We start from the raw sequence: 20,513 nt of genomic DNA, 5'->3' as shown, positions 1-20,513 counted from the left end.
ATCATCAATTTAGCTCCCGAAAAGAACATCACCAATCTCATAACACCTCAACGTTCAACGTTTGACGTTCGTTTATCTTTCTTTCGCTGCAACTGGTTGCTTTTTTTTCTTTTCTCTTTTTATCAGTTATTATCCTTGCGGCCTTAATTTATTCACAATCTACCAGCTTCACACTCTTCTATACAATGTCTCGAAAGCCTACAACGAGCTTCTTCGATACGGACCATTCCGCGAAGGTACCTCTTCCATCACCTCCGTGCCATTGGCATCCAAGCATTGGTCGTATGTATATTTTGTTACTAATTGTACCCAAAGCGCGCCCCACGTTGGAAAAGGAACCCAAACGCTCTACAACAGCGTGATCCTTCATCGCATGCATCCCGAACAAACTCGGCAGCCGGCTCTATTCCAGTTTCCACCGAGACTAAATCCAAGCTAGGAGCTTTCGCGTTCAATAAGCCATCAACGCCAATTAAAGCAGCAACAGGACCCGGAAATGCACCTGGCGGTGGAGGCGGGGATGACAATGATGATGCAGATTTAGAGATTTCAAAGAGCAACTCAAAAACACCAATCCCAGGGCCTGATGCGATGAAAGAATGCCCCAAAACTCCAGCCCCAAGACTACAGTTATCGGATTTGATAGGAATTGGTGATGAGGGGACCCCCACCCAGGCTCTTCTGCAAACAAGAGATTCGCCTGAGGATCGAATCATGTGGCAAATGTCGCCTAGAGGGACACCAAATGGCGCGTCACAAACAACACCTGCGCCAAAGAAAGGTAGGCGGGGCAAGAAGCAAACTGCATCACCGAATGTTGTAACTCCCATTGGAAGGAAACGTGGAGAGACATTCAACCCTCAGCGGCTGGGCGTTCTTAAAACACCTTTGGCAGATCCAGCAATGCAATTGTGGAGCAAATATTCGACTACTGGTAACTCAAGCGGTTCAAACCCCGACGCCAATCCAGCGGCACGATTATTTGGGGTTGAAGGGACGAATCAATCTCCTCTGGGATTGAGAAGGGCGTATAGTTGCGGGCCGGACTGGCCGCAAACGCGGTTAAAGAGGAGGAAAATAGTCTCGTCCGAAGATATCTCTGAGCTAGATGAGGTCCCTGAAGGACCTATTAGGAGCGAAGGAGAGCCTGGAAATCGTGCACCCGGGCCGTCGAGATTGTCGAGGGTTAGTCGATTGGTAGATAAGGTGAAGGAAACGCTAGAGAAACCTTCCTCAATGCCAAACATACTATCCTCTTCACCATTGCACGAAAATCCTCTTGATGGCACTTCCTCTCCAATTCGTCGGGGAGGGGGCGGGAGGACATATACGATCAATCCTCAGGCCGAAGAGAGCGAGGACGAGGACGAGGACGAGGACGAGGATGGAGATGGTGATGATGAAGATAATAGTAATGATAAGGGAAAGGGACATATGGCCAGCTCTGACTCTGAAGACTTTGGAGATTTTGATGATGATATTGATATGATGATGCTTGATAAGGCGGAAGAGCTCGCAGAAAACAATACAGGCACGCATCAGACCATGGCTTCCTTAGCAGGAGACGCTGTCTTAGAGCCGGAGCTACCTTCAGGAAAGGGACAGCGGATTCTGACTCCTGTCAAAAAAAGTGTGGTGGAAGAAGAGGATGAGGATGAATTCGGTGATGACGATGATGATGAGTTTGCGGCTGGTGTCGAAAACCTCATCTCGAAATATGAAACAACCCAAACGACTGTAAATAATCCAAACACATCAAGCCCTGATCAACAACACCAACTCTTTCGATCGCGGCCCGAATATCACAAAACCGCAACTGAGATTGCAGCATCCCAGGTCTTGGAGGAGTTTGGTGATATTGATTTTGATGAGTGGAATGACGAAGAACTGGAAATATCTAGTGGCCTGGTGCGTTGTCTCCCCAATCGTGTTTCGTTGGGCGTCTAATGATTTCAAGAAAGATTTAAAACCAAAGAGCATAAGAAGATATCTAGTTCTTGAGATTTCCCTGGGAAGCTGGATATGGAAAAATCATTCAGACCGGGAAGAGAAGGTTTCCCGCGCTTTCCAAATCCTATTTATTCAAGAGTCTAAATCATTTAGGTTTTGAGAGTGAAAGCCGAAAAAGAGAAAGTTGAGTGTATCATCAAACTTCGCGAGAACTGGTATGATACGATCGTGGTTGAAGGTGATCATCTACATTTAATCGGGTCATTTGATTCATCCCGTACATGTATCGTCGACAACGCCCACAACATGATCATTTTACATCCCGATTTTCTCGTTTCATGTACAGTGGTAGCAGACTCTTTCAGCTGTGTTCGGAAATCGGTCATGCAAGATCGTGTAAAAGCAGCAGGGGATGTCAGCAGGCCGCTAGTGTACGGAAATATTCTACACGCCTTATTTCAGGCGGCGTTAATGGCAAATGATTTCTCAACTGTTTATCTGGATGAGGTTATAGATAAACTCGTTGTTGAGCATGTTGAAAGCCTTTATGTTCTCCACGAGGAAATACCTGTTGCGACGAAATATGTGAGGTCGAAGTCCTGGTTAATACAGGATTGGGCAAAAACATTTGTGGCACTGAAGCCAAAGGTATAGAATTATTGACTCCCTTGATAATCAGAGCAAAACTAATAGTCCTGTAGAAGAATGCCACAGTAACAGACCACCGTGGTAAAAGTGCTCCTATTGTTGCCGTAAACAAGTTGCTTGATATTGAGGAACATATTTGGTCGCCCATGTATGGACTCAAGGGTAATGTTGATGCGACAATTCAATCCACAATCATCGACAGTAACGGTGAAAAGACCTTGACAATCCCTCTAGAGCTAAAGAGTGGGCAAAATTCAAGTTCGACTATGCACAGGGCACAGACTATGCTATATACCCTCCTGATGTCAGACCGTTACGGTTCGTATCAAGCATTCCTCCGTTTTTATTAGCAGCTTAGCTGACCTGTTGATGATAGACATCGATGTGGCATGCGGGATGTTGTATTACATTGAGAGAGCAGAGATGATTCGTGTTCCGGCAATTCGAGACGAGTTACGTGGGATGATCATTGGTCGCAATGAAATTGCTAGCTACAGCCGTAATCGTACAGTTCTTCCTGAAATGCTACGCAATAAAAATGCATGCGAAAGATGCTACGCCAAAACACCATGTTTCATTTATCACAAGGTAATTTTATATTCTAAGAACTTTTAATAAACACATTCTGATTTTAGTAGCTCTTGGAAGATGGAACCCCTGAAACCAGTGGTGCTGAAAAGGCCTTCACAGAAATGACCCATCACCTTGGCAATTCTGACGCAAGATTTTTCAAACATTGGGACACTCTATTATCTAAAGAAGAAAAGGATCTGTTTCGTTTCCGCAGGGAGCTTTGGGGGATGATCAGCTCTGAAAGAGAAGCTGTAGGGAGATGTTTTGGAAACCTTGTGATCGAGCCCGGCTCGGTTTCGGTGAACGAATCCTCCGGAAAGATTAATAAGTACACGTACTCATTCAATAAGAAGACCAACGACCCTACACTTACCTTTCTGGATTCCCAGATCAGTCTTGGTGAGCCAATCGTGATTTCCGACGAGAAGAGTCACTATGCGTTGGCATTGGGATATGTCACCGATATCAGAAGCCATAAAATTACGGTGCAGGTTGATAGGAGACTTCATAATGCTAGAACGAGAGAGCCAGGGTTTGACAGTAAAAAGAACCAGGTCTTCACAGGAATTATGGAGGTTACGAAGGACGGAAAGAATGATCAGAAGCCGCTGGATGCTTGGTTATTACAGGCCCAAGACGAGGAAATGCTGTTTAGGCTAGACAAAGACGAATTTAGTAACGGCATGGCTACCGTGAGGAATAATCTTATACAGATGATGATGCCAAACTCAGCAGAGAAGTATCGGAGACTGATTATCGACCTTGAGACGCCAAAGTTCAAGGATTCTCCAACTGCATATGCTTTAAAAAACGCTGAAAGCTTGAACGGGGACCAACGAAAAGCGATTGAGAAAGTTATGACTGGTATGTTTAAATTTCCTGTTGCAATTAGATACTATTGCTGATTTAACAGCTCATGATTATGCGCTTGTGTTGGGAATGCCTGGAACGGGGAAGACAACGACTATTGCACACATCATAAGAGCCCTGGTAAATCAGGGAAAAAGTGTGCTTTTGACTTCGTACACCCATACGGCTGTTGATAACATTCTTTTGAAGATTCGGAACGACAACATTGATATCTTGCGAATAGGCTCAGGGGCCAAAATCCATCCATTGGTAAAAGGATTTGCCCAGCTAGCAGAGACCCCGAGGAAAACATTTAAAGAAATTCATGATGCTTTCCACAAGCCAAAGGTCGTGGCAACAACGTGTTTAGGTATTAACCAGTAAGTTGATTTCTATCTTGTCCAATATCTCTAGGAACTAGCATCTAACATCATTTTAGCACAATCTTCAATGAAAGAAAATTCGACTATTGCATAGTGGATGAAGCCTCTCAGATCACCTTGCCCGTCTGCTTGGGACCTATCCGCATGGCTAGTACTTTCATCCTTGTTGGTGATCACTATCAATTACCACCGCTCGTAAGGAATCCGGAGGCTCGAGAAGGAGGTTTAGATATCAGTCTGTTCAAGCTCTTATGCGAAGCACATCCACAGGCAGTTGTCAACCTAGAACACCAGTATAGGATGTGTAAAGAGATCATGACTCTATCGAATGAACTCATTTATAAAGGAATGCTTAAGTGCGGGAATGAGCAGGTTGCGAACAAGAAGCTTGAAATTCCGAACATTAAGGGCCTTGATAGACTCCACTCCCAGTCAAAAACATGTACTGGCAGTCCTTGCTGGATCCGTGATTTGTTGAGCGAGAAGTATGGCGTTTTATTTAACACCGAGTGATTGATTATGATTGCTAACCTTCCATGTCTTCAAGTGTGAAAGCATGTTTCGTCAACACTGATACCGTCCCAGCTCGCGAAGAGCGTCGAGGTGATCGAATCAATAATCCTGTTGAAGCTGAGCTTGCATTTCAGCTCGTCGAAGGTCTTATCACAACCGGGATCGATCCTTCCTCCATTGGTGTTATATCCGTCTATCGTTCTCAAATCAAAATCATTCAGAACCTCCTCCGCAGTCGGCCTACTGTCGAAATGCACACTGCGGACAAATTTCAAGGCCGCGACAAAGAGGTGGTTATCATCTCACTCGTTCGCTCAAACGATGACCAGAATGTTGGCGAGTTGCTACGGGATTGGAGAAGGATCAATGTCGCGTTTACGAGGGCCAAGACAAAGTTAATAATCTTGGGCAGTAAGACAACATTGAGCACCAATGAGCTATTGGCTAGTTTTGTGGGGTTAATGGAAAGAAAGAAATGGGTGTACGACCTACCTGCGGAGGCACAGGCTGGTCATTTTATGCCCATACTCCAAACACAGTCCCAATCTCAGAGACAGGAAAGCCGTGAAGGTGCTTCTGGAGATGCTTCTGAAGGTGCTTCTGAAGTGGGGGCGGCGAAGTTGGTGAAGGTTATTAATGGGAAGAAAAATATTACGTCGAGGGCAGATTTCTTGGGAAATAGGCCAATTTTGAGGGATGTCGTTAACGAGATGGTGTAATTTCATTTTTGAACTATTTTTGTGTGCTGGTTCGTTTATATTTTTTTTTTTTTTTTTTGAAACCTGTAACATTAGATGTTCTTATGTGGGGCCGTGGTGTAATATTTATTAGTGGGTGTAATCATTAGAAGGTACTTGGGGGGTGGGGGCCGTGCGGTTTTTGAACGATTATGGATTATGCGTTATAGATCTGGGGTCCTGAAAATAAAACCTCAAGCCTGTATATTAGTGTGTATTATTGGAGAACATGTGGAGTGTGTTCGTGTATGATGGCGGGTATGCAAATGATAGATTAGTTATTGGTCTCGGTTAATTACTTATATACCACTTATCTTCTACATTACCTCTAGTGCGGTGTGCAATGTACATAACTCGTCACAGAATTCTTGCTGATCCTGTACTGCACTCTGTATATGCCCGAGACAGAAGAACGACATCTATACAAGATAGAGGCACTAGAGTTTGAGCGGTTTTCCACGCCTCACTTCTCCAGCTAGAGCTGACATATATGCAATACTATGGTCTATTCTTGCCGAGGGTGGGCCATGTTAGATACTTGATTGATACCACAGGCACATCAAACCAAGGAGGATAGTAGGCGTCTTGAGCTACATTGGACTGTTTAGGACTGCATAGAGGCATATTACCAGCTTAAGACAAGGCATAGAGATAGCGTAGGCTCCACACGCCCCGAAGACGCGTGTCAGATCATCGAATCTTCATGAGTTCAAGCTTCCCTTCAAGGCTACGGGAACTCATAAATCCCATTCATTATTTACTTATATATTAGGGGAGGGCGATACAGCACATACACGCAATCCTTGAGAAAGAACAAACATAGATGAGCCCTTATGAAAGGTTGGGTATTGCCCTTGAGTACGGTCAAAACTTTGGGCCGCGATAATTAGAAGAACCACTCATCGTTGATCATTTAAGAAAAGCCACGTTTACGCTAAGAAACAGCCATCGCTAGCAGAGGAGTTGAGCTTGGCCCGTCCGATCACTGCTAAGTGTTAATAACACACCAAAAGAAAACAGCCCCAAATAAGCTCAGGCAGGCTCTGCCCCTTCAGCAAAGCCCTGCCCCAACGAGCGAATGACAAGCCTGATATCTCAAAACCCGTGAGCCACATTGCTCCTACCGGATGTCAATGATCACATTGCAGGTTTTATATTGGGGTTCAGGGTGGTAATATATTCGATGGATATCAGGTCGTGTACAATGTAGTTACTTATTTCTGTGCCAACTTTCTTTCTACGATCTTCTCCACTAGTGATTCCAGCATAAAACCCCTGGCTCCGCCGAGGTACGCCTTCACTTGTTTCTACAGCAAATCAGCACAATTCCTAAAGATCAGGGGTAGTAGACCCACCTCAATGTACTTGCCTGTCATATCGACTTCGATGTTGACTTCACCGCCCACAGGCTTTGCCGCGGTGACGATCTTCTCTTGTGTGTATGCCACAAGCATAACCTCAAACCAGTCGTCGGACACGGCGACAACAGTCAAGCTCGCACCATCAACAGTCACGTACCCCTTCTCCACGATGTACATCAGCACATCCTTATCCCTCGGCTGGAAGCGGAACGTCACAGCGTTTCCATCTGGAGTCTTTGATAATATCGTCGCAATGGTGTCTACGTGGCCCTGTACGAAGTGACCGCCGAAACGGACGTGCCCAGCAACGGCGCGCTCGAGGTTTACGGAGGAGCCAACAGTGAGAGAGCCGAGGTTTGTGCGGCGGAGGGTTTCGGGGGCGACGCCGACCTTGAAGCTGTCATTGTCAAAGGCGGTGACGGTGAGACAGGTTCCTGAGGACTTGTTAGCTCAGTTTCAGCGAGAGGCGATTGGGGTAAGAACCATTGACAGAGATTGAGTCACCGAGATGGACATCAGTGAGAATTGGGGCGGCATTGGATATGGTCAAGGAAGTTCCGCCACCGCCGGTGGTGGTGTCGTCTTGTGGGATGAGGGAGGAGACAGCTATGTGGATTAGTTTTTGGAATGTAGTAAGGAATTGGAGAGATAGGGGGTCTTACTCCCAATCGTTTCTACTATTCCGGTGAACATGGTGGGTATACAATGGCTGATATGGGGAAGTTGAGGTCGGGTTGATGAAGCTGGAATCTCAGGGGGAGGTGCGTCATTATTAATGAATATGATTACTAGTACTAGTTGCCGGGTAATTCCGTTCAGGCGCTTATGTATCCTAGGATCATTGGACTATGTACTACTACTGATGATCGGGTGTAGCGATAAGGTGAACGTAACTCGGAGCCATTGGGCGTCACAATTGCTAGGCACGACGAGCTACGGACAAGAATAATAGCTCACAGAAATATTACTTTAATAATAGCCCTAGTCTTTACCAGACAAACTCGAAGCTTTCTGCCCTCATAATGTACCGACCTATAAAGAGCACAACACGATCATCAAACTCCTCTGGAAAACAAGTGGACTCGAAGCAGCAGTAAAGATATAGAAACAGTTCACTAGATGGAGACATGAGAGGGGTGGACGAGACGAAAATGCAGAAGAAGAAAGAAGGGAACTAGGAATAGGGGACACTGATAGACGCTGCAGTCGAAGAATAGGACAAACATGATATAATTCTTATATAATTTTCTATGTCAGGCAGAGCGAGAGAGGTGGCGGAGGAGGGGGTAGTTCTGGGGATTATTGCCATAACTGTAAGGTTGCATGCAATTAATGAATTAAAAAAAAAAAAAAATGTACCGAGTGTTTATCTCGAGTGAGAACTCATGATCACACGATCCAGACCCAGTAAAAATTTGATTATCAGATTCTATTCCGAAACCCTCAAAAGAAAAAGCAGAAACAATCTTCCCATATCGTGATCACATTGTTTATCATCATGGACAGAAGAAAAGAAGCTTTGAAATTCAACACCCCTAGAGAAACGATTCTTTTGTGCTACAAAAAAAAGAGAGCCCACTTTTACAGTTAGATCTCCCTCTCATTCATTCCTCCGTTCCCATCCCCACACCTAACTTTTTTATTTATTTAGGAGATAAAAGGAAACAATTAGGCGGCGGTAGCGGTCTTAGCAGACTGGTTGGGGTTGACCTTCTTGCCGTCCTTGTTGTACCTGATCCTTGGGGGAGGAGCACGGTTGCGACGACCTTCTCGGGAACGGACACTGTGAAAGTTATTAGTTGAGGAAGCTGGAGCTTGAGATTCAAATATGTACGGACCGGACGATCTTTCCGTGGATGGCGCAAGAAACGCAGTACTGCAGCTTCAAGTACATCTTGGGGATGGTGTACTCCTGGAAGACGGAGGCATCGCTGATATCACCTGTGTCGCCGCAGAACGGTCAGCATCCCATCTTACCAATCGATCTCAACAGCATTCCACTCTCAATTCCCCCCCCCCCCCCCCGGGGTTTCCCCTTATTTTATTTCCATATATTCCTCCTCTTGTCACCCCCGACAACCAACCCCCCCCCTCCCTCCTAATCCTCCCTTGGGTATCCAAGCTGGAAAAAGCAAAGTGTAGGGTGAATGGGTGCACATACGGACAGCAGCTGACTCGACCATGTTACGGATGGTGAATCTCTTGATGGCCTTATCCTTAGGGGTACATCTGGAGCAGTTGGAGCAACGGATCGGCTTAACGTGACCACGTCCCTTCTTGTTACGACCGCTATTTTTCCGGGTCAGCAGCCAATCCCATCATCTCGTCTCCCACATGCGCCCCAATGTCCCGTCTATCTGCTAGGGGGAACCGTACTTGGAAGCTCTCTTCTTAACCATGATTGCGGTTTAGTTGTTGGTGTCTAGTTTTCCACCCAGTCAGCATTTCCTTCGCGAGCAGCGCGTCGGCGATTTAGACGTACGAAAAGGGTTTGTCGGCGGGTTCGTCGGAGGGAATATCTCGTGGTTGGCGGGCGAGTGTCGTCGTAGAGTTGGTAGTGGCGTTTACAACTTTTGGCAGGGTAGCTGTGATTCGAGTGTGATTGTGTGGATTGGTGGTGGGTGTTGTGACGGTGTAGGCAAGGGTGCAGCCCTAGTCACCTGATATGGAAATTTCACGACCACAAACTCCTTGTTTTTTTTTTTTGTATATCTAAAAACTATCGACCTTAATTACACCGAAAATCTAAAATAACCCCCCATTCGTAGTGTAAACCCCCCAGGGCCATGCCAATTGTCTACTTTAAGTGACCTAAATTACCGACCCGGCGCATTATCCATCCCGGTAGCCCCTCCATGAACTGAGCGTAACTTTTTTTACTGCAGTCTTGGCGAGCCCACACTTCCCTCCCCCACTAAACAACGTCTATCAGAAAAAGAACCTCATCCATCGACATCTCGAAGCCATTTCGAAATCGCCCAAACCGCAAATATGGAGGTTCCTACGATAAACACCCTTATGGTCGAGGGGTCGTTCGACGGTAACTCCCGAAATATGCAGACAATGCAGTGTTGGAGGGCATTGGGCTAATGGACAGGGTAGACCAAATCCTCGAGATGGCCCAGTACATCGATACCCGCAAGGGATCGCAGGCTCTCGCTCCGGAACTCGAGGCTCTTATTGAGGCTGGAGACAAGGAGACGGCACTCAAAAAGATCGTTGACGCGAGTAGCGTACTTTCTTCCGCGCCAGAGAAGGGTAGGTTAACTTCTACACATACATATAAAACATATAAAGTAAATATTAACATTGGACAGAGTACATCCCCGCCTACAACCTCCTCATCCACCTGATCCGCAGCTCCACCGAGCTGCCAAACCTTCTCCCCACAGTTCTCCAGAACCTTGCGACCCCCCCTCCTACATCACCACACAACGGACCTGCATTGTCGATCCATGCGCTCTCAACCATCTTCAATGTTCTCCCCGCCGACAGCAAGCTCCGATACCCGGTCTTGAAGACAACCTTGAAGCTTACCTCTGACTGTGGAATGTACGAGACGCTCCAGCCTCAGCTTAAGAACGTGGAGAAGTGGGTTGGCGAGTGGGGTTCCTCCCCCGAGGAGATCAGGGAGTTGTACCTCTCCATTGCCGACACTGCCGAGAAGTTTGGCGACAACGAGTATGGTCACTTTATCTTATTAAAAATAATAAACTTATCTCTAACTCACCCGGTCTAGTGAATTTTACACCTTCCTTTTCAAGGCTCTCCAGACCATCCCCGCCGCCGATGCAGCCACTGAGCAGGCCCGAGCTCTTGCTCTCCGCCTCGTTAAGGCCGGTGTCAATATTCCTTCCCGCCTCGAGTTCGACGACCTGATTGCCCTTGACGCCGTACAAAAACTTGCCAACACTGACCCTGAGGCGTTTGCTCTCCTTGAGGTTTTCATTGGTGGAGATCTTGAGGACTACGAGGAGTTCAATGATGAGCACGACGGCTGGGTTGACGACAACGGTTGGTCCTTCTAAAGTCTTCCCCACCTTTTTTTTTTTACTTTTATTGACCTGGGTGTAGGTATCGACCACCCCATTGCTTTCCGCAAGATCCGTCTCCTCACCCTCGCCTCCCTTGCTTCACAAGCACCTAACCGTGAACTCCCCTACAACATCATCGCCCGACGCTTGCACATTCCTAGTGAAGAAGTCGAGCTTTGGGTCATCGACGTGATCCGTGCCGGTCTTGTCGAGGGTAAGCTTTCGCAGCTCAACCAGACCTTCCTCATCCACCGGTCCACATACCGCTCATTCGGTAAACACGAGTGGGAGGAGGTTGCCGGCAGACTAGATATCTGGAGGCAGAGCTTGAGAGGAATATTGGAGACTGTCCGGGGCGCTAGGGAAGCAGTTGTAGAGCAGCATGGAAAGGAGCAGCAGGCGTCTGCTAACGCTGTAGAGAGGGCTGGAAGGTCTTTGGAAATCGAGGCTTAGAAGGACGTTTAGCGGTTTGGTTTCGTGGTTTGCGGTGTAACTAGGTAGTTAGTTGGCAGGCTTATCCTCTTTTTTCTTTTACTACTTACTTTCTGTCTTCTTTTGTTACTATCATATTCTTTTCTTCTTCTTTCTCTGTCAATTTTTTCTTGCTTTTTTCATGAGGCCATGAATTAAAATGGGGCGGGGCGGATGGGTCTAAAAAATGGAGAGGTGAATTGATAGAGCGTTTTTTGAGTATATATATTCTTTTGCGATGTTATAGCGTGCCACAATGCCTGGTTTAAAAAATATCACTTGCTTTCTTTTTATTCCTTGCGGCGAGAGCCCTGGTTCTGTATAAATCCGGTAAGGTTAGCTTTTGGTTGCGGGTGATTTTCTATGATTCAGGTGATTTTTTTTTTTTTAATTCATATGATTCAAGTGTTGTGACTTACGTATAGACTTGCGATTGCTGTCTTTTTGGTTATATGTACTCGCCGGTATCTTATCAATTACATGTACATAACCGCTTCACATTGCCTCTATACCTGTGTGATGGTAGCCTCGTACCCACTTCCTACGAGTAACTTTCACGATAAGAGACGTTTGGTACGGGCCTGATCCCTGGGGGCCTTGCATCACTGTGTGCTGCGGGGTGCAGATAGATGCTCAAGCTACGCGGCGCCCAAAAAGTACGAGTAACCACCAAACAATAAAAAATATCCCTTCTGGCCTTATCGGATATAGATGTTCTTGGTAGAGCATATGTATATCCCTTTCGAATTCAGCCACGTGCACATCATCTCGCGGCTCTTTGGATCTTATATGGCCACATGGAGAGCGGCTATAGTGCTCTAATACACCGCTCTCTCAAGTATCTCTACTTTAGTAAATGAGCTATGGAATCTCATATACGAACCCATTATATACCCACGTCAAACCATAGGTCGCATATATACGTGTATATATATCCAGAAAAGAATTCCATATATGTAAAGCACAACTCGAGAGAGGGAGGTTGGAGGACGCGGGCTCCAGTACATGTACTTATTGTGCCAGGGGTAGTAGGTGCTAGTATCTAATATGAACTACCCTTAATTCTTGCGTGCGCCGGAGCCCTCTGGTTGGTCGAGAGCGGAAACCCTGACCCTACATAGCAACCAGTCCACCCAAAATGCCACTCAAAATTTCAAATCCGTCAACAGGCCGGATTCAACGGTACAGACAATCTTTCAAATATTCTAGGGGTATTGAGATTCCATGAATGTATAGAGAGAGCTATCATCAACGGGGTATCAAAAGACGGGGTACGGGGAGGTATACTATCATTAAATTGAATTAACTGGATGGTATTGAGAGATACCTCAAATAAGCTATTTGCAGCGGAATCATCAACTGGTGGGGGAGGAGGACCTGGGGGGTGGTGCGGTCGAGGTGGAAGGCCCCACGAAAGGCACAACTAATTGGAGTAAAAGGAACTCGCGCTCGCGAGTTCAGCCAACTGCTAGTATACATGTATACTTCCCTTAATCTTCGAACTTCTTTTAGCTCCAGTTGGTCGAGAGCAGAAACTCTGACTCTGCATGGTAGCCGGCTTGCCCAAATTGAGAGGAAAAAAATATCGGGGACCCCTTAACGGTATGCCAGGTTTGGAAACCGAGTCGACACGTTGATTGAAAGCATACAACCGGCTGACTAGTGGGTTCTCTTATTATCTAGGGGAATTGAGTGGAGCATTCGTTAGGGAAGGGTCGAGTAAGAGTAGTAACTCGCGACCATGAGGTAGCTCATAGCTACGTACATGTATCTATATGTAGTTACGGCCCAGCTGAAGAGGAAACTGATGCTTATTTTGTTACGGTCTAAGGTTGTCCCCTTTTTGCAGGCCAACCGCAAATACTGTGGATGTTTTAATTTATGGTCCGTTTGGCAGTTCAAGGCATTGCAATGAACTTATCTAAAGAGTTACATGTACTTAGGTGAGAGAAAAGTTGCTTTCTATCCCTTTGATTGTCACTTTTTAATTGTTAGGGCCTACCAGGCCCGATAAGGCGATAAGGCGATAAGTCGATACGTTACATGTAGTTATCACAGAAAGCTACGTGTACCAGCTAGCTCAGGGACCACAAAAAAAAACAGAACCTTCCTAGTTGGTACATTTCTACCTGTAAGCCCTAACCTACCAAGTACACCCCAAGTTTAGGCAGCAAAAAACGGGGCTTGGAGAGAACTATTCTTCCTTTATAAGCCCACACATTGTCCCTCTTCTTTCTTTCTCCATCATGGGCTACCTCAAAACCCACCTTCTCCCTCCTTGCCCCTTGGATCCCTGAGTAAAGGGTTCCGTTGGAACGGCCGGGATGGGAGGCCTTCTCCCTCCATCCCCCTTGTGGGCCCTTGATTAAAAGGGTCCCGATGGGGGATGGTCTCACTCCCCCCCTTCTCCTGGCCCCTCTGGCATAAAGGACGAAGGGAGTCTGGGGGGAGTTATCTTCTGCCCCTACCTCCCCCCTCCTCTTCTACCTAAGCCTGGGCGCCCGGGCTGGTGTTGAGGAGGCGTAACCTCCCTCTCTCTCCCCTTGTGGGGAGAGAGGGGGCCGAGTTGCGTTAGGTCTCCTTGACCAATCCCTCCATTTACGGGGAAGTGGGCTAATTTATGTACGTTTGGTCTCCCTGCCCTCTTCCTTCCCCTTGTGGGGGAGGAAGGGGGTATTTTAATGTTGCGTCAAGCCGTTTTTCCCTCTTGCGCCCTGGGTGATACCTCTAACTGTGATATACCGAGGGTGTAAAAGGATGAAAACGTTTGTCATGTTTTGGAGCCCTCGCAGCTCTCGATTTATGAATTAATATTGTAGAGTAAAACGTGAAATCACACTCCCGTCCCCCCCCCCCCCGTGCGCGCAGCTCCGGGTTGCTTAACGACGAAAAACTATTAAGTTCTAAAAAGTAAGGCCATATTTGCTGCAAACCCTACCAATCGAACTTTTGTGGTTTGCGGTTGTGATATTTATGCTAGTCCTCCGAACGTATGTAGTTTATAGCCATGTACTAGCTAAAAAAAAAAGTAGCTGTATTATACAATGCGCAACATCGTGACAATAACATCGAGAACAACAGTGCCGGACTTCAAGGGCAGACAAGGACAGAGTTCAATGAGGACGAGGCACCTCGAGGGCACCCTCAAGCCTCGCCTCGAGCGTCCTCGTTGACCGCACTGAGCTTTAATTCGACACAACAAGGCGGCCGATCGCGAGTGATAATCTATGATCCAGTGCTAATCCCCCGTCTCACTGTTCTAGATTCACCTCACTGAAAAGAAAAAACAATAGAAGTATTTGACTGAGCTCTCTATATGACTGAAGTGGTAAGACAATATGAATTAAGAGTATGGGCTAGCTATATGCGCGTAACCGTTCAGGCCAGGTCGAAAGCAAGTCGAAAGAAACTCATGGGAAAATCTAGGAGTCGAGGAAGTCCCTAGGCCTTGCATAGCTCGAGTCCTGGTAAAAAAAAACATTGCTACTCTTCCTTCCTCTCTGAATGTAATACTCCCTAGCTCAGTATCTGGACGCCAACTTCAGGGGTGCCGCGCTATATAGCTTTCGTACAAGAAAAGCGTACGTACAGTAAATGAACCTTACCGAATTCATAGTCACCCTTTTTTTCCCCCTCCCTTTCTGAACGAGGTTTGGCATATTTCAGACATGCACACTCAACACATGATCAACAGAACCCTTGGGGAAAGCCCCAGTCTAACCGTACGTACTTACTCACGCCAAGACCCAAGGTATTTATCACTCTACTATAAAAGCGCAACATCTCACCACCCTTCTCCCCCCCTCCCCCATTCCCCCATCCAGGAGCTCTACCACTCCGGGAGGTGTCACACCCCTCCCACAGATCCTGCCACCTACCAGGGGCCCATGGTACTTAGCAGAGGTCCCAATAAGTGGGATTCCGGCTCGCCCAGCGCCATTAGCCCTCCTAGTAAGGGGGAATGCTAGACTTATAATCGTTGCAACGATTTCAAGAGACCGGCCCTGTTGGCGCTGGGGCTGATATGATTGCAACACCATTAACCACCCCCTGTGGCTCTTCGCTGTGCAGAGTTGGGCTACAGGTGGGTGGGGGGCTGCCGGGCTATTGATCAACTTCGGTTTCGAAGGCCTGGTCTTGTTGGGGCGCGGATGCGGGCCTTGCTTCTCGTTTTGTCGTCTTCTGTCTGAGTTGCGAGGAGGGGATGAAATGGTTGGTGAACTTTTTTTTGGTGATTTCTTCTTTTTTTTCGTTTTTGCTCTTTTCTGGCTTGGTTCCTGTCCTGTTTGGCTCTCCAGTCTTGTTCCTTTTGGCTCTTGTTCCTTTTGGCTCTGGGCTCCTGTCTCCTTTGGCTCTTGTTCCTCTTGGTTCTGTTCCTGTTGGCTTCTAGTTTTTCTTTGGCTTCCGTCCCTTGTTGCCTTTCTTTTCGTTTTCCTCTGGCTTCTGAGCGGGGGGACAACAAAAGGATTGGGGAGTTCTCGGGCTCGGGTTTCTTTTGCTCTTATTTACCCTTTGGCTCCTGGTCCCGTTCACTCTTGTCTCCTGATTCCCCTCACCCCTTACCCCGTAGTTTCTCATGTTCTCCAACTCCGACGTGGAATGTAGCGCCAGTATAAATCGTCCATAAGCTCAAGTACCCGCACAGCTAGAGGCCGTGCAAGGCTAATAGTTAACAAGATTAAGGATTCGAAATCGAGTGATACTCCATGAACCTTAGTACTAGACCACCTAGCCTCGGGTAGCGCACTGACACACTCTCGGGTCATCGGTTTGCATGTTGAGACACCAATTAAGAGCACGCACGAAAAAACCACTCATGCAAGGAATCCTAAAGCTGCCCCGTGTTATCTCTTCTCTATAATCATCTCTTCTCTGTACGTAGTGAGGCTTGAGCTGGGTTTCGGGGTGGGAGGAGGAGTTGGTAGTAGGAACAGGAGAGAAGTTTACTTGGGGGGAGTACTCTAAAGGTGAGTTTAGGCTGTGCTGAGAGCCATTGGTAGCTAGAAGGCTAGGCCAGGGATCGATGCTCTTATAATACGAATGTAATCCGGCTTCGATCCAACGATTTCCCAATGCTTCTTCGACGCGACTCGAAGACCCATATGATCGAAACAATGACAATGCCCATGTTCCTCCAGCTGACGGACTCGGACGCTGTTTCGTTCTTTGTTGGCCCTTTGTTGGTTGGTCTGACTGCTTCTTTGTCTGCCCTCGCAATATATATATAGAGCTTGTACGGTCGCCTAGCTATCTAGCTGCACAGCTGTTGCCGCCCCCCTGCACGAGTGACATCCCATGAAGTCTCCTTGGCACGCGTGACTCAACCGCTGTGACTCTTTACAGCTCCAACCACCATCCTTAATTACCTCGAGTCGCAGCTACATCTGCACGTGACCAAATAGCTACAAATTTTATATCTTCTCCGAGCTCGAAACACCCCCAACCTCTTCCTTCTCCAGGTGCAGCTCCCCGCTCACAATGCCCCCACCACCCAGAAAGCCCTTCAACGAGTCCAACTCAGAACGGAAGCTCATCCAGTCAAAACTCAATTTCCCACGAGCCGCTCCCCGAACCTCCCCCTCCGCCGCCTCCGCACCTTCACCATCATCTGCGTCTGCGTCTGCGTCTGCGTCCTCGTCGGGAACATCGTCGCCCCATTTTGCAGCCAGAGTCGCTACACCGCCGGGACAAATCAGAGGCGGTGACCGAGGCTCTGACGGGTTATACAGAGACCTACAATGGGTCCGCCAGGATGTGGCCCAGAGGGAAAGCGCCAGGAGCCATAGAGGCGGTGGCGGTAACAGCTCCGGCGACGACGGATGGTCCCCAGGCGCAAGGAATACTCCGCGAAGAAGGGACGTCAATCTAGCTGCTATTGCAGCGGAAACTGTGTAACTACATGACCTGCCCCAGCTATATATGGGCTTCAAGATAGCTATAGCTAACCCACCGTCCGCAGCACAATGATACCGGAAATTCTAGCGCTCCGCCCCCCAGCCCCTCCCTCGCTCCTCTTCACCGCCGCCGCGCCCCCACCACCTCTCGACCCCGCCGCCTGCCCCGGCTTCGTCCTCCCCTACAGCGACCCCGAGGGCCCCGGCGCCCCGGGCACGCGCATCCGCATCGTCGACGGCGACACCTTCAACGTCGCCATCTCACTCGGCCAACTGATGGGCGACCCCCTCCCTGTGCTCGTCCTCAACCTGGCCAACGCCTACGCTGTCGGCGGCGGCTGGCTCGGCGGCGCCATGGCACAGGAGGAGGAACTCTGCTTCCGCTCCACCCTCAGCGTAACACTCACCCCGTCCTTCTACCCGCTCCCGCCCGTCTCGGCCATCTACTCCCCCGAGGTCACCGTCTTCCGCGCCTCCGTGCGCGCAGGCCACGCCATCCTCCCGCCCCACGACCACAAGCGCGTGTCGGTGGTCTCCGTGGCCGCGCAGTATGCGCCGTTGCTGACGCCGACGAATCCGCCGCGGTATGCGCTGGACGCGGACCGCATCCTGATGCGTGACAAGATTCGGCTGCTGCTGCGCGTCGCGGCGCACCAGGGCCATACGAGGATTGTGCTGGGCGCGCTGGGGTGCGGCGTGTTTCTTAATCCGAGTGCGCAGGTGGCGGAGATCTTCATGGAGGTGTTTTTGGAGCCGGAGTTTACCGGGGGGTGGTGGAGGGATGTGGTGTTTGCGGTGCTGGATACGGAGCGTTTGTCGGGTAGGTGGGGAAGTGGGGGGATGGGCCGTATGGCGCGTTTTGGAAGAATTTGCATGACTTTCCGGTGTAGTTGTGGGGTGGGCATATGGGCTAGGCAGATGGGGCGGGGAGGGGGGCAGAGGTGGCATGCTGGGGAGAGTGCTTTTCTGGTGATGGGGCTTATTAGCGGGAGTATTATCCTCCTTCGTTTTCTTGCTTTCTTTCTTTCTTCCGTTATTCTTGCTATGAATATAGGGACATGATGGATCTGTAGCTATCTGCACTACCCAAGAATTCCCCGCGTATGTGTATATGTAGATACCCAAACAATACCGAGCTTCTTTTTAAAGAACAAGAATAAGAAATGATCCAATGTAACTACTTAGTTGATAGTGCCAACGCGCAAGAGAGACAGTCTAGTGTGGCCTTTGCACCCCCCCCACGGATCTCTCTCTATATATTCATCTTTTATTTTTAATTTTTATGTTTTTTTGAGATTGTAGCCGTAGCAATCATTGGCACTTTATCCCTCTAGTAAAGATGTAGAAGCTTGTACACATCTGGTTAGCCCAAACGACATATAGTAAGAGCCAATGATCGAAACTGCAGCTTTCCGTGCGCTTCAACCGCTTTGATCTTTGCCGCCCCCCGCTGGGGTGTGCGCTTGGTGGGTTGTGTACATACATACTGATAAAGGTTAGGTAGCTCGCACGTGCGCGGGGATGGGGCCTGCCTCGGTAACAACCGGTAACTTCAAGTTCGTCCTAGTAATGATCAGCTACCAGCTATCAGCATCATCTCAAGCTCATAACTATTCTCCTAAGCCCTCCCCCACCCCCCTCCCTCGTATACCCTAACCACATATACACCATGGCCGCACCCGCCTCTAACCCCGACAGCTGCCCCTTCTGCACAATTGCCGCCTCCTTCCCCCCGCACCCTCCGTCCTCCCCACACGCTGCGCCGGCAGCCCCCCTCGACCCCCCAACCCACATAATCCTGGCCACGCCGCACGTCATGGCCTTCCTGGATATCCAGCCCCTGACCCGCGGCCACGTCCTCGTGTGTCCCCGCGCCCACAAAGAACGGCTGACGGACCTGACGCCGGCCCAGAGCGGCGGCATCGGTGCGTGGTTGCCGGTTGTTGCGAGGGCGGTGGTGAAGGTTGTGGGTGTGGGGGACTTTAACGTTGTGCAGAATAACGGTTGGTGTTTATGCTCTCCCTCTGTTTATGTGTGCGTGTGTTGGAGGAGGGCTGATGGGGAGAGTGGGGTACGGTGGGCAGGCGTACATGCAGCGCAGGTGGTCCCGCATGTCCACTACCATATCATCCCAAGGCCGAGCAGTGAGGAGAGGGAGAAGTTGCTGGCGGGGGCGGAGGGGAGGTGGCTGCTGTCGAGGTATGGGGATGGGGTGAGGACTGAGCTGGATGATGAGGAGGGGGCGGCGGTGGCGGTGAGGATTAGGGGGGAGGTGGCAAGGGAGGTGGCGGCCAGCGGTCCGGAGGGTGGGGTGGAGGGGGTGGTGGCGTTGTTGTAGATTTCGAGGGAGGGGAGGGGGGGGGGGGGTGGTAGACGGGTTAATGTAGGTTCTGGTGGGTGCGTGGGGTTGGTTGCGGTTGGTGCTGCGTGAAGAATTGGTGTGCGATTACGAGCACTAACTACATGTAGTAGAAGTGATTTAGGGTGTTGTAAAATATTTTAGTACTTGTTGTGTTGGAATGAATATGTAGTAATGATACTGAATAGGTTGGACCTTAACGCGTTAGAGCGGTAAATCATGGTATATCACTCGAGAGACATGAAAAGCCCGTCTAAAACTCCATATCCGTCTAAATTAGTATGACCCATGAGGACACTCTCAAATCTCACCTCCAGCGCCCACGTGGACTACATTGATCTACATTGGTACGAGTTCAACTTGTGGTGGGAATGTGGTGGAGTCTTGTATGTGATTTGTCCGGGACCGGCCCGGGAGTTGTCGAGAGGATTCTCCTCATTTCACAGCTGAGATCTTAATGCGAAGACATTATCTCGAGATGTTTCGATCATGCCCATTACCAAAATATACCCTCGGTATACATGTAAACGGATCCTCTCGTCCCCATGTTCATTCCTCTTAAAAAAGAAAATAGAGCAAAAATATATATATATATATATATAAAACCATAATTCACTCTCTCGCGAAAATGAAATAATTTTTTAAAAAATTTGATCCAACTCCGAGCTTGCGCTACGCTGATAACTCTTCCCTCATTATCACCCGCAAAGAAAATACATGCAGTTGTATCCTTTTTCAACT

General features: G+C 48.5%; 6 protein-coding genes across 6 annotated transcripts; 4 read left to right on the top strand and 2 right to left on the bottom strand.

The window, feature by feature from the left end:
• Positions 1 to 185: 185 nt before the first annotated feature.
• On the top strand, positions 186 to 5,635 carry LAJ45_07368 (uncharacterized protein; the record flags this gene model as incomplete). Its single annotated transcript, XM_046116926.1, has 12 exons — positions 186 to 236; positions 316 to 1,908; positions 1,958 to 2,053; positions 2,104 to 2,598; positions 2,652 to 2,916; positions 2,975 to 3,186; positions 3,237 to 3,470; positions 3,525 to 4,035; positions 4,085 to 4,400; positions 4,460 to 4,598; positions 4,674 to 4,888; positions 4,951 to 5,635. The coding sequence occupies 12 exons, from the start codon at positions 186 to 188 to the stop codon at positions 5,633 to 5,635; spliced, it is 4,812 nt and encodes a 1,603-aa protein (XP_045969961.1).
• A 1,232-nt stretch (positions 5,636 to 6,867) lies between these two features.
• On the bottom strand, positions 6,868 to 7,707 carry LAJ45_07367 (uncharacterized protein; the record flags this gene model as incomplete). Its single annotated transcript, XM_046116925.1, has 4 exons — positions 6,868 to 6,960; positions 7,009 to 7,448; positions 7,498 to 7,620; positions 7,677 to 7,707. 4 exons carry the CDS (start codon positions 7,705 to 7,707, stop codon positions 6,868 to 6,870), a joined length of 687 nt encoding a protein of 228 aa, XP_045969960.1.
• Positions 7,708 to 8,682: 975 nt separating this feature from the next.
• Positions 8,683 to 9,413, bottom strand: LAJ45_07366 (uncharacterized protein; the record flags this gene model as incomplete). Its single annotated transcript, XM_046116924.1, has 4 exons — positions 8,683 to 8,797; positions 8,853 to 8,955; positions 9,176 to 9,303; positions 9,391 to 9,413. 4 exons carry the CDS (start codon positions 9,411 to 9,413, stop codon positions 8,683 to 8,685), a joined length of 369 nt encoding a protein of 122 aa, XP_045969959.1.
• A 592-nt stretch (positions 9,414 to 10,005) lies between these two features.
• LAJ45_07365 (uncharacterized protein) lies at positions 10,006 to 11,501 on the top strand (the record flags this gene model as incomplete). Its single annotated transcript, XM_046116923.1, has 5 exons — positions 10,006 to 10,054; positions 10,117 to 10,272; positions 10,332 to 10,695; positions 10,754 to 11,028; positions 11,089 to 11,501. 5 exons carry the CDS (start codon positions 10,006 to 10,008, stop codon positions 11,499 to 11,501), a joined length of 1,257 nt encoding a protein of 418 aa, XP_045969958.1.
• A 5,496-nt stretch (positions 11,502 to 16,997) lies between these two features.
• LAJ45_07364 (uncharacterized protein) lies at positions 16,998 to 18,386 on the top strand (the record flags this gene model as incomplete). Its single annotated transcript, XM_046116922.1, has 3 exons — positions 16,998 to 17,410; positions 17,479 to 18,233; positions 18,304 to 18,386. 3 exons carry the CDS (start codon positions 16,998 to 17,000, stop codon positions 18,384 to 18,386), a joined length of 1,251 nt encoding a protein of 416 aa, XP_045969957.1.
• A 696-nt stretch (positions 18,387 to 19,082) lies between these two features.
• On the top strand, positions 19,083 to 19,751 carry LAJ45_07363 (uncharacterized protein; the record flags this gene model as incomplete). Its single annotated transcript, XM_046116921.1, has 2 exons — positions 19,083 to 19,416; positions 19,498 to 19,751. 2 exons carry the CDS (start codon positions 19,083 to 19,085, stop codon positions 19,749 to 19,751), a joined length of 588 nt encoding a protein of 195 aa, XP_045969956.1.
• Between the last annotated feature and the right edge of the window lie 762 nt (positions 19,752 to 20,513).

This window comes from Morchella importuna, assembly GCF_003444635.1.
Source record: "Morchella importuna strain M04M26 chromosome Unknown Morimp01GS023, whole genome shotgun sequence".
In the NCBI taxonomy this organism is placed as follows: Eukaryota; Fungi; Ascomycota; class Pezizomycetes; order Pezizales; family Morchellaceae; genus Morchella; species Morchella importuna.
Note: the sequence above shows the minus strand (reverse complement) of the source record. Positions and strands in the feature narration are given on the sequence as shown.